Source organism: Triturus cristatus, chromosome 7 (assembly GCF_964204655.1).
Source record: "Triturus cristatus chromosome 7, aTriCri1.1, whole genome shotgun sequence".
Lineage (NCBI taxonomy): Eukaryota > Metazoa > Chordata > Amphibia > Caudata > Salamandridae > Triturus > Triturus cristatus.
This window is the reverse complement of record NC_140590.1, coordinates 1615751687-1615764560: the sequence shown is the minus strand read 5'-3', so window position 1 is coordinate 1615764560 and position 12874 is coordinate 1615751687. Positions and strand designations below refer to the sequence as shown.

The 12874-nt window shown below is 45.6% G+C and overlaps 1 protein-coding gene across 1 annotated transcript in view; it reads left to right on the top strand.

Annotated features, from left to right (window-relative positions):
- COX4I2 (cytochrome c oxidase subunit 4I2) overlaps positions 1-12874 on the top strand; it is a 195916-nt gene that overhangs the window by 108184 nt on the left and 74858 nt on the right. The window contains exon 2 of the mRNA XM_085619531.1: positions 11664-11760. Coding sequence (XP_085475657.1) covers positions 11664-11760 — 97 coding nt within the window. The remainder of the gene's footprint in view (positions 1-11663; positions 11761-12874) is intronic.

Genomic DNA, 12874 nt, shown 5'->3' with positions numbered 1-12874 from the left:
AGATGCCGGGATCCACCACAGATGCCGCTCCGTAACCATGTACTGCGCTCCGACCCAAAGAGGAGGTGTCGCAATCTATTCGTATTTTTCCCATTATTTGGAACCTTTAAAAGCAGGGTCAATGCTGGTTGTCAGCACTATTTATTTAAAAATAAATAAATTAACCTTGACGAGACTCATTAGAAGGTTGGTAAGTCACGGAGCGGACAGGCAACATAACTAGATATGGTTCAGTGGATATTTTGTATCTGTAGAATTAGGAACTTCACATTTGATTTCGGTTTTACCAATTCACTAAATATACTTGAAATACACCCTACATTTTAAAGCTATGTAGGGACCACACCACAGGGACTCCTCCCTGGGAGGTGCAGACCCTTGGCTTTGCTATCAATCGCTGCCACCCCAGCTGTGGTCTAGTCTGAAGCTGAGGAACCAGGAGATGTGGTGTTTGAGCACAACCCCCCACCCCTCCCCCGTCCAAATTGTGTGCTCTAGGGTAGTCACTTGTTGAACATTAATTTTCTCCTTTGTTTGGCAAGATTAAGTTATTTGGAATCAATGCAAAGAAAAAAGCGAGTTTTGAAAACAAGATCTGGTTTGGATAATACCCGAGGGAGGTCTGAGAAGGCCCAGTCTCGTGTTAGTCTCCAAAGTGCAATATAGTGGTAAATATATAGCCTTGGAGCAAGAAGCCGTGGGCTGCAGCATTGGATCGCCTACTTTACCAAACTGTTTGATCCTGGACAAATCCCACTCGTCTTCTGCCTCAGTCCACTAATCTGACCCTTCTAAACCACAGGACGAGACCCCAGCATGGTTTTCGCTCCGATTCAGGGGTGTTTAGCAGCTAGTGGCTGTATCAGCATCTCTGTAGCAGAACGTGCTCCAAAGGTTGCATTGTGCAGGACACTTCCTGGGCTCCAGTTCCTTCCTGCCAGCCACTCGCATGCACCTTTTACAGCCCACAAAGTGCTGAATGAGGGACAATTGGCACCCTGCAGGGCCTCGGAGGGTAGGACAGGAGCAACAGTTGGAGATCAACCCTACAGAATCCAGGACTGTTGAACACCCTAGTGGTACACCATAGTTTAGGGCTCCTAAAAATTTGAATTGGAGGGGGGGGGCACTGTTAACCCCCCCCCCCGTCCCTCCTCCAAAGGTGCCACTAATTCCCCCGTGTGTCTTGTATGTCATTATTCTACTAGTAAAAAATAAATTATTAAATTCCACTTTTGTAAAGTGCAATTTATCACCCCTAAGGGTATCCGGGCGCTGGGGCCGTCTGGGAGATCAGGTGAGCTATTGCCCAGAGTTACATGATGATCTGAGCTGTCGCCGGCGATCGAACTGTGAGCCCCGTGCTATAAAATCAGCCGCTCTGGCTGCTTCATTTAGTTTTTTTTTTTTGTTGCATCTTTTATATAGTGCGAACTCGACCCGAAGGTATTGGAGCGCTGTACATGAGCACCATATTTACATTACACATTCAGGCACGGGGAGATTAAGTGATTTGCCCAGAATCACAGGATGTGGACGCGACCCCGGGGCTCGAACCCTGGTTTTCAGCACCAAAGTCAGCAGTCTAGCCGACGGACCACATCCTCTCCCCCCTCGGTTAATCTCCAGAACTACGGTGTTGCGTTACTTCCCTCCCTGTCTTCTGTATCCGGATTAGATGCTACTTCTGTAATATTGGGTTGTCTGATTGCTTTCACCACACTCCCCAGATCCAGTACACTCTTCCTCTTCACATTTTGTAGCAGCAATTGATTGGTTTTGTCTGAAGCAATGAGCTACGCACTAACTCCTGATCGGAAGGAACCCTATCCCGTGTGGAACCCTGCTCACCACGAAGGCCTAATTCTTCAAAATATTTACACACTTAAGATGCACAAAGACCCTCATTATAAGTGCAACGTTGCTTTTTATGAACCAAAAAGCGAGTTTGCTCTCTTCAGCGACTGCACTCTCTTGGATAATGTCCTTCTGGCAGATGAACTGGTTTATTTTTTTAAGTAAACTTCATAGGGGTGCTCGAGGGAGTTAAAGGGTGGAAATAACTGCAAGTTTTGGTGGACACCCATAAATTCTGAACTTTGTAGGGACTCTTTGTTTGGCACGCACTTTAAAGTCCAATTTACAAGAAAGGGAACGGGAAGGTAGAGCCACAAAACTGTTGACATCCGAATATGGGGGTGGGGGAAAGCCCAGTGGCAAAACTTGGCGAGAACCGCTCAGTCCAGTGATGGGAACAGTTATTAGTTACACTGCTGAGAAGCTTCAAGAGTGTGATAACATGCCATTAAAAACACGCATTTGCAATGCAATAGGTCTCGCATTTAAGAGTTTGAGCTATTGGCATTGTAAATGGCAATGCCTTTTATTTATCGGTTTTGATAATTAACACATAAATAAGGCATTATCATGTACAATGCCAATAGCTCAGACTCTTGTACATGCGAGACCTATTCAAAGAAGCGACCGCCATTGTCCCAGGCTGCTCAGAGTGAAAGCTCGCATGGTGCACTGAATGTTGCAGGAAAGCATGTCGTGCCTGCAGTAGGAGAAACTCGTTAAAGAAAATAGTGCTCACAGACTAAAGACGTACCAGGTTACAACCATCCGTGGCATTTGATACAGTCAATCGCGACCAACTTTTGTCGCGGATCTCGGAGTTAGGCATCCAGGGTACGGCCCTTAAATGGCTCACGTCCTTCCTCACTGACTGATCACAGAGAATACAGCTGGCTGACCATGTGTCTGATGCCGGCAAACTCTTGTGCGGGGTACCACAGGGTTCGGTGTTGTCCCCCCCTCCTATTCAAGCCTCCTCCAGCCCCTAGTACCCGCACTGAATCTCATGGAGTGCCAGCTTTATAACTATGCTGACGACACCCAAATTATCATCCAGATAGACAACTCCCCTGCTGCCCACACACAAATGCAAAACATTTTGAAATAGTCAACTGGATGACGGCCAATTCCCTCAATCTTGATAAGACCGAGGTATTGGCCATCACCACAGACTCCAACCCCTGGAGCGACCTCTTTTGGCCACAAGAGCTGGGCGCAAAGCCTCAACCGGCCCAGGCCGTAAAAAGCTTGGGCATCAAAATCGATGCTAAGCTCTCTATGACCCAGCAGGTATCGGCCGTAGTAGGAACATGTGTTGGCTTGCTATGACAATTATGGATACTGGCCCCCCTTCTTACATTCGCAACACTCAGAACGGCAGTATCGGCCATGATAGTGTCACGCCTGGACTATGGGAACTCTCTGTACATCGGCCTCCCAGAAAAATCGCTTGCCAGACTACAGGTCATCATGAATGATGCTGCTAGACTAATCTTTAGACTGCCTAGGAGGGCCCACGCCACCCCCCTCCTATGCCAGTTACACTGGCTCCCGGTCAGGCAGAGAACCAGGTTTAAGGGCCTTTTCATTGCGCACAAAGCCATGTATGGCCAAGCCCCAACTTACATTAAAGATAGTCTAGTAAACTACACTCCTAGCAGGTTGCTACGGTCCTCTGAAACCGGCCTGCTGGCCTGTCCTTGCTTTAGCATGGCCTCTAAAGGAGGTAAAGCCTTCTCAACCTCAATTCCTCCTCTTTGGAACAAGCTGCCGCAGAATCTGCGTAAGGAACACTCCCTCCTCCCATTTAGGCAGAAGTTAAAAAAACTCCTCTTTGCGGAAGCCTGGGGCACAACCTAATCAGTTACATCCCCTTCATGTGCTAGGGTAGGGTTCTCTTGCAGCGCTTAAAGATCTGACGGTGATTATGCGCTCTACAAATGACCATTACAATTACAACCAAAGTAAGAGGGCCAATCCTAATGGGAGGCTACAAATGAAGACAAGGCAGTACTAAGGAGGGACTAACAAGCCTGTTAACGAATCAGAAGCCAGTATTTACAAAGGACATTGACCCAAGCCAATGATAAATATGGGTGGAGAGTGGGCGGGGCTTCAAATCCATACTCCAATACTGCATGCTGCAGAGCACCGCATGCGCTGCCCAGGCTTGGCCTAAAAAAAGCATGAAAGCCAAAGGCTAAAGGGGTGACACCAAAATCACTCGCTATGTACTACTACTACTTACATACTCTTACAAATAACTGATAACATGAGGTCTAATCCATTAAATCAGTCTGTAGCCAGATCTGAGAAGGACCTAAAACAGATTGCAGGCCTTTCCACTTGCATGGGGTTTGTAGGTGTTACCTTATGAGTCCATCAAGCACCTCGGAAACCAAAGTTTCAGAGACAGTTTGGTGGAAGTTTTGATAGCATCAAAGGTTCTTAATAAGAGAACAGTCCACAGGCTACATAATTAAAAAAATACATATATTTAACAAGAAGGAATAAAGAATAAAAAAATAAATTCACACATTTTTTCAGTCATAGCCGTTGCAGCTCAGCCTCAGTGCTATCTAGCGACGACACCTTAGAGACCATATCAGTTACTTAACTTGTATAACACAAAGGCACAACAAACACTGCTAAAGCCAGTAGCTATGACATGGACTGCCAGCCTTTTGGGCTTCTTAATGTAACTTTTTTTTTTTTTTAATACTATGGCTTTTGCAAGACTTTATTGTTGGGGAAGCTGTCGGGCCCTCGTAAGCCTAAAAACAAAAAAATAGTCTACAAGCAAAAATATTTTCGATTTTAAAAAGCACACAAAGTTCCTGGCACTGTAGGGAACCAGTTTGTGTTTGGGTGTGCTCCTTGTGAAAGGGAAGAGTGCCTCTGCTCACACTATTGTTAGCCAATGACTGAAGTGGGCTGACCCACTGCCACATGCTGCATGAGGGAAGGAAAAATGTGAATGGCACAATAACAGACCAATGGATGAAGAATGCTGGCTAAAAGCCCATATAAGTATACTTTATCTAATTGTAGCAAAATGAAAAGATCTAAGTGGATGCCAGAACTAACGAGCACTAGTAAATGCATTAGCGTTTGCCTATATGATTGATAATAAGCGGTTTGTGCATGGAAAACCTGAAAACAAAGATATGACTTGATATCCAAGTTGACTTCTGGTACTCTGTTCAGTACCCGAGCAGCAAAAAACCCCAAGAGAAATTGTATGCAGAGCAATTTTTTTTATTCAATTTAAAAAATAACCAGTAGACGCCAGTGTTGTCCAGTTCTTCCAATATGTGGAGAGAGCGACGGGAGATCTTCACACTATTATAACTGCCCAAAACAAAGTCATAAAATTGAGTTCAAGAACTTAAGCACACATAAAATGTAGAGTGAGATCAAATGAATACTCCTCAGTGGCATCCACGATGAAAAGATCAGGAACGTAATACAGCTGTTTCAATGCATGCATCCAGGGAAAGTAAACACAAGAAAAAAATCCACGCAACCGCAGATGGACACAGTAATTCAGCTTATTTAAACAAACAAAAAGGACACTGTTCCAAAAGGCTGGCTACCGGATATGAACCAATAGTCCTCGCCAAGAAAAAGCAAAAGTGAAGAGAAAGACCTAGGTATAGAGGGGACCCACTTAAAAGGAGAAAGAACAGGTCTTATCTCCTGTTGCCCTCACACACCCCGGAGGATGTCATGCTTCATCATCGGGCAATGGCTCCTCGTCGGGCCCGGCGGTGCAATGCCCAACGGGTCCCCCCGAAGGGTCACTTTGGCGGAGCTCTTTTAAAGTCAATGCCGGATGGTGCCTGTGGGTATGTGGAGTGTGGGTCCAAATGAAGAGGGCTACAAGGTGAGTGCAGATTACAGTAAAATTTAAAAAGGGTTGCTAAGGCCAAAAATTGACAACGGGAATAGTTCCCATAAAGGCACATTAGAACCCCATGGGTAAACAGTTACCCTTACAGGCATAGATATGCATGTAATGGATCGACATGTTTCGCGCCACTCGTGCCACAAGAATCACAGGCGCTTCTTCAGGATCAAAAACAATCAGCAGTGAAGTGCACGTGAAGTGAGTGATAAAAAGCATATACCCTCATAATCAGTCAGGGTGAGCCAGTGCCCTGTTTCCCATACAGGGTGGCAGTAAATTGCTTATCTTCCTGATGGATACCTAGGGTAGAAACACAGAATACATTATAAGCAGTATGTGTATCAGTACAGCTTTGTGCCACAAAATGTGCCACAATCGTGTGCACAACCTGCCACCATAAAAGAGACACAAGCCAGAACTTCAGGGCGTCCCAAAAGTAACCCATGTACCATTTATCCCCTGCCGGGATTTTGCCACTCTAAAGAAAGAGAACCTCTCAAATATGTGCGTGCCCATAAATATTCCGTCCTACAACGTAGCCGGTCTAGCAGACACCCTTAATGTCAGATGGAGGACCAGGGTGTCAAAATTATATACAGTACCCTTGACCACAGTGTGATTCTGCATAGGACCAGTCATATATGGCTACCTGTTTCCGTATGGTAAGCGTTCTGTCACAGGACTTACAAATAGGGAAGCAATTCCAATAAAAATTCCTTACCCAGCATTATCAGGAGAGTCCCTTCTAAGGCCAGAGACTGTGGACCCCCGCACCCAAACGGACTGTAATAAAGAGGGATATTTAAAAGAGAGCAATCATGAGAGGGAGCATAAACACCAAAGCCCAAACACTACAAGGGCTGTGCGCGAGCCGTGCTCTAATCGCTCGGAATGCCCCTTCCTCAAACGCCCCCTACTTAACTTACAATGGTGTCCGGGTGCGGGCTGCAGAGTACCTGCCCCGTCCATACGTCTCCCCCCACGAGTTACCAGGGGACAATGCTCTGACTAAATAGTCCAAATAGAGAAGCCCGGGCGGCGTCTACATCCGGGACGTAGATCCCTCGGCGTGACAAGGCACTTGCGCAGGTGCGAGGTCCCGCTGCGCATGCGCCACCGGGGAGAACTACTCACCCGCGCATGCGCATCGTACTGCATATGGGGAATAATGTTATGATCACAACTATGCGCAACACCCTGGTCCTCCATCTGACATTAAGGGTGTCTGCTAGACCGGCTACGTTGTAGGACGGAATATTTATGGGCACGCACATATTTGAGAGGTTCTCTTTCTTTAGAGTGGCAAAATCCCGGTAGGGGATAAATGGTACATGGGTTACTTTTGGGACGCCCCGAAGTTCTGGCTTGTGTGTCTTTTATGGTGGCAGGTTGTGCACACGATTGTGGCACATTTTGTGGCATCAAGTTGTACTGATACACATACTGCTTATAATGTATTCTGTGTTTCTACCCTAGGTATCCATCAGGAGGATAAGCAATTTACTGCCACCCTGTATGGGAAACGGGGCACTGGCTCACCCTGGCTGATTATGAGGGTATATGCTTTTTATCACTCACTTCACGTGCACTTCACTGCTGATTGTTTTTGATCCTGAAGAAGCGCCTATGACCCTTGTGGCACCAGTGGCGCGAAACATGTCAATCCATTACATGCATATCTATGCCTGTAAGGGTAACTGTTTACCCATGGGGTTCTAATGTGCCTTTATGGGAACTATTCCCGTTGTCAATTTTTGGCCTTAGCAACCCTTTTTAAACTTTATCGTAATCTGCACGCACCTTGTAGCCCTCTTCATTTGTACCCACACCCCACATACCCTCAGGCACCATCCGGCATTGACTTTCAAAGAGCTCCGCCAAAGTGACCCTTCGGGGGGACCCGTTGGGCATTGCACCGCCGGGCCCGACGAGGAGCCATTGCCCGATGATGAAGCATGACATCCTCCGGGGTGTGTGAGGGCAACAGGAGATAAGACCTGTTCTTTCTCCTTTTAAGGGGGTCCCCTCTATACCTAGGTCTTTCTCTTCACTTTTGCTTTTTCTTGGCGAGGACTATTGGTTCATATCCGGTAGCCAGCCTTTTGGAACAGTGTCCTTATTGTTTGTTTAAATACTATGAAAGAGGAGCATGGACACTGGACCGTAACTCGCTCCTCGGTCCCCCCTCTTTTTTGATTTCACAGTAATTCAGCACCGGGAACTGACAAGAGCCCCTTTTAAGATATATTAAATACAAGAGATTTCACAAGCACACACAATCGCTGTGAGGGAGAAAGCTAGAAAGGAGGAAAGAAGGATTCAAGTTCTCTGCACTGTGCACCAAGGGTCTGGAATCTCATCCTTCCCTGCATTTCACTTGCATTCTCACACCTGCAGTATAGAGAGGATCTACAGACCCGCCTCTGCAAGGTGCATCATCAATGGTCATCACTAAGGACCCTCCCACATGAAGAGTTTGATGCTTTTCAATGCAACAACAAAATTGAAAGTGACCAGCTAGAGCACACCGCACATAAAACAATCATTGGCAAAGCCAACAGGTCCCGCCTTTCCGACCTACTGGCATGGCCATTTGCTTGTGGGGTGATGCACGGCATCGGGATGCTGTGCAGCATCGTCAAAATATAAAATGCAAACGTGCTATGGCACGTGTCATTCCACTCACACTTACATGGATCAAAACATATGCACGCACCAGTAGAATGACCCTGGCACCACTTGCTTTAATTTTTTATTTACTAATGGAAGATGGAAAACACCACTTGAACCAGCAAAAAAAAAGAAATTGTGTAGCTCTCAAGTGCCAAAGAAAAAATGGGACTGAGTGTTGGGTTGCATCAGAACAGGTGGGTATAAAGGGGAAAAACAACACAGATGATAGGGTGCAGAAGCAGGAGAGAGAACACCACAGCTGTGCACAGGCGAAAGACGGCAACACTGAGCACGGGGTGGGGGGGAGAAGAACACAAGCGAGAGCAGCAGGGGGCAGGAAGAAATACAGAAAAGAGAGAACCTGACAGAGCGGAAGAACACTGAGGGAGACAGCTGAAAACACACGTACTCGTGGAATTCTTAAGAAAAAGGAAACTAGAACAACGCAGGTGGAGAAAAGCAGATGAATGATAGAGCAACACAGAAATTGGGGAAAGCACACGAGAGAGATCTAAAAAACACTTGCAATCTCGCGGAAAGCTTAAGCACAAAATAAGTTGTTCTCTAAAAGTGAGCAGTGGAAGGATACAAGTTTGCGTTCCAGGGAGTACTCAACAAAAAATAGATAAGTCCTCCTACCACTGGATAAAAACTCAAATTAATTCCATCCCTGTTCTTGACCAAGTCTATAAATTCTCCATATTGATATGCATGGCTCCCTGGCCCCTAACTTGCCTCGCCGTTTATAAAAATGAAAACCTACATAGAATGCAATCGAGAGCACTGTTATTGTACATGATATTTGGGGTCTACGAGATTTTGTAATGCCAGCCAACATTGAAAATTGTAACTAGGAAACACTTGCCTGCCACAGAATTACTGTCAAGTTATTACTTGCAAACAACCTAAGCAGCAGGTTAAGAGTAGACATTAGAAGCGAGGTGAATTTATTAGACTTAAATATATGGACGTATTAAGATATTTCAAACAAACCCATCCCCATCTGCTGCACCAACACACATGAGCGCGAGCCAAGGTCGGTAATATTCATGCGCCATTTTGAATATTCTGCCCTTAGCAGGTTACCCATTGATATAATAAATCATTGTTTGAGTTCTGTGATGCTTGACGCCAAAGAACAGCGCTGGCAGCGCCCAACCAATCAAAAGCTTTAATGAACCAAGATGAAAGGCATTTGACATGAAACAGAATAGAAGGAACAAAGTGCACGGAGTTATGGGACAAGGAGAGCTAGGGTTAAAAGGACAGGAATCCGGAAAAACTATCAGATGACTACCGCTTCGGTAGCAGACGTGCATAGATGCAAAGGCTGGCGGCAAAACAAAATGGCTGCCAAGTGGCCAATGTCATGAGGCACCTTCTTCCAGCTCTTGCCTTTTGAAAACATCACTTTGCAAGACTTTGGGACCACTCGGCCAAATGACATTTTACCATTCGGGCGCTCCCTTTCTCTTAGCAACAGGGCTATTATTGAAGCCATTTGGTGCAAGATGCTTCCACCGTCACGTGACCTGTCTTTCTACAGCCACATAACAGCTGACCAGTGTTAACACAATGAACAATTTAGCGTGTGGTTTAAGGCACTTTAGAGAGAATACTATATACATAACTTTACTTTCTCCACCAGACCGAAATAGGCTGAATTACATTGCAGCCCATTCCTTCTAACTTCTCTTGAGGCAATGAAATATTTTTTTTTTTTTTTTTTTAACTAACCAAGTAGTTTACATGTGGATTCCTTTATTTAATCGAACATCTGGAGAGAAGGTAACCTTGTTAAACAGGGCAGTTCTCTGTTCTCTATGCTTGTGCTCGAAGACACATCCCTATAAAGTTTTAAAAATCTATGTAACCTTGAAAGTTTTGGGAATCTGTTCTCGTAATACCAGAAGCAACACTAGAAGTCCCAGAATGCAACATGATGTTGGCTAAACATAAAGTATTGGCTGAATGTGTCAACTAACACACCTGCAATCAAATCTTAAGTTCAGCTCGGACGATGCTTAGGACAGAGAAGGAGATGGTAAATAAGGGTCTATCTCACTGCTCTCTGACAATCCCATAAAATCCTAGCAGACAAACAGCCTTTCAAAATAAATCCTTTGTAGTGCCCAGTTTGCAAATATTGACCCAAGCCACCATCGCTCTGCAGCTTCATCACAAACAGTGCAAGTATTTTCAGCGGCACTGGCAAAATAACATTTTGGTTGCTGGAGTGCTCCCGTTTCGTTTTAAATTATGGACATTTTGATTTTTGGGTAATATGATCCTGCACCTAAATGTCGCGCTAAAACTGCTCTTTCCCTTACATCTGGAATAACTTGCTTTGACGGTTACAGCCTCAGTGATGGGATGACATGAATTAAGAGAGAATACAACTTGTTTAGCTCTTAATGACACACATGAGGATGAGGGAAGAAGGGAATGAGTGAAGGCTTGAAAAGCCAGTGAAAACAAAGGGTATGATTGTGTGAAGGCCAGTAAAACGTGGTCACAGAATCCACATGCGGATCTAGCCTGAAAAACAGGCACATCCCAGAAAGTTAATCACAGACCTACACCACACAACTTCCTCTAAATGTGCCTTGACTGTTTGACCACAGCCGCCACCGGGGAGTCCAGACAAGAAAGGGGGGATGGATTGATTTGGCCTCTGAGATCCATGTGATCTGGGCAAAAGGAATAATTTCAGGAAAACCAAAGGAACAAGCGGCAGGGAAAGCATTCGCTTTCACTTCCGCTTGGAAAACAAAGAAGCTTGCGAGTGGTGAGCACTCCACTGCGAGATGTGCTTTCAATTATCGCGCCCGTGTCTGGGCACGATAGTTGAAACCACATGGCCTATTGGTGTCTATTACGTGCAATGCGCCCGCCTTTGGCTAACTGCGTGCAGTCTTTTACAAAAAAGACACACGCAAAGGCCAATGGGGTGGCACAAAAGGAATCGCACAAGCGTGTGCGATTCCTTGGTCAGTGCTAAATCCCCGTTTTTCACCTACTAAATGTCTCGCGCTGCGTGAGCACTGCTATGCAGTGCAACGCTAGGCGCAAGACCTAAAAATTGTGTGTGACACTATGTGGCAAAAGAGGTGTCGCAGGTTCAGGAGCCACTCTTAACTTAGTCTATAAGGTGTGAATGTTTGTGTTTGAATGATGTCTTTGTCACTCAGTTACTTAAACCTGTATCCTTTCCTGTGCCCAGATGCTGACCCTGCAGTCCTTGCGCGTGGGAGCCTGTCTGAGGAGAAGTCTTCTGGCTGCTGCCAATGTCCGGGCGGCCCACAGCCATGAGGCAGTAGGTAAGAACATCAGCCATAGCTGCCAAGGTTTCAGAATGCTGTGTGACATTTTCAAAATTTCAGTGAAATTGAGTGACATTTCAACAACTAGGTGTGACACTTTATCGCGAGCAAAATCAAGCGATGAAGATGAGGGAAACCTATAAATATCAAAAATATTACACCCATTTGAGCAACAAGAAACTCTAAGCAGTCATTGAACTAAAGTGCACTAACAGCAGGCAGCTGAAGACCAGGCAGAGTCAGAATGCGTGACTACACAGTTCTCAGACTCCGTACACTACAGGCCAGGGGTGCAGGCAGCTTAGAATAATTGAAGCATTTGTTTTACTTATTAACAGCCATAGCAAGTAGCTGAGCTAGTGAAACACAGATGCCTTTGCCTACACTGCCCCCCTGGATTCTCCTTGCTGCCAGCAGTCAATGAGATCAGGGTGCAGAGCATCCGTGTAAACTCCAGGCCCTCTCTGTCACACGTAGGACCCAGCCCACAACAGAAAGATGTGAGGCCCCAACATGAACCACACTGGATCTCTTCTCAGCTACCCAATTGAGTCAACACTGTACAGTCAGCTGACTCGCGGATAAGCTCCGGGCGTTGGGCATGCCTCAAGCTGAGGCGCAGACAGTCCGACATAGGTCATAGCTGGCAGCCAGAGCTTCGTAGTGTTATATTTCAAAAACTACTCAGTTTAACACGGCTTATGCGTGGTATTTGGCTTAGTTGTGTACGTACGATTTAGCCAGTTTCATAAAAATAGCTTGTAACTGTCCTGATCCCGATACTGGACAACAATTGCTCAGAGGAGTGGAGAGAGTTTCTGCAGCACAGCCCAAACATTGATGTTAGGATATGTAGCAGAAGTGTTGTGCAGCTAATATTACAAGTGAAACATAGGCCAGGTAAAATATAGATGTAGGGTGCTGCCCCAAAAGTTCAAGAAAAGCTGAGATACTTATACAGGTGCTTGTAGTGAAATGGCGGCAATATTGCAACAGATTAGAGCCGGACCGAACGATGGTGTCTATTCAAACAATTTGGCGGAGAGTATGAACGCTGAAGCAGGCCCACTTGAACAAACGTGTTTTTTCTTAATATCTGTCATCATTGTCT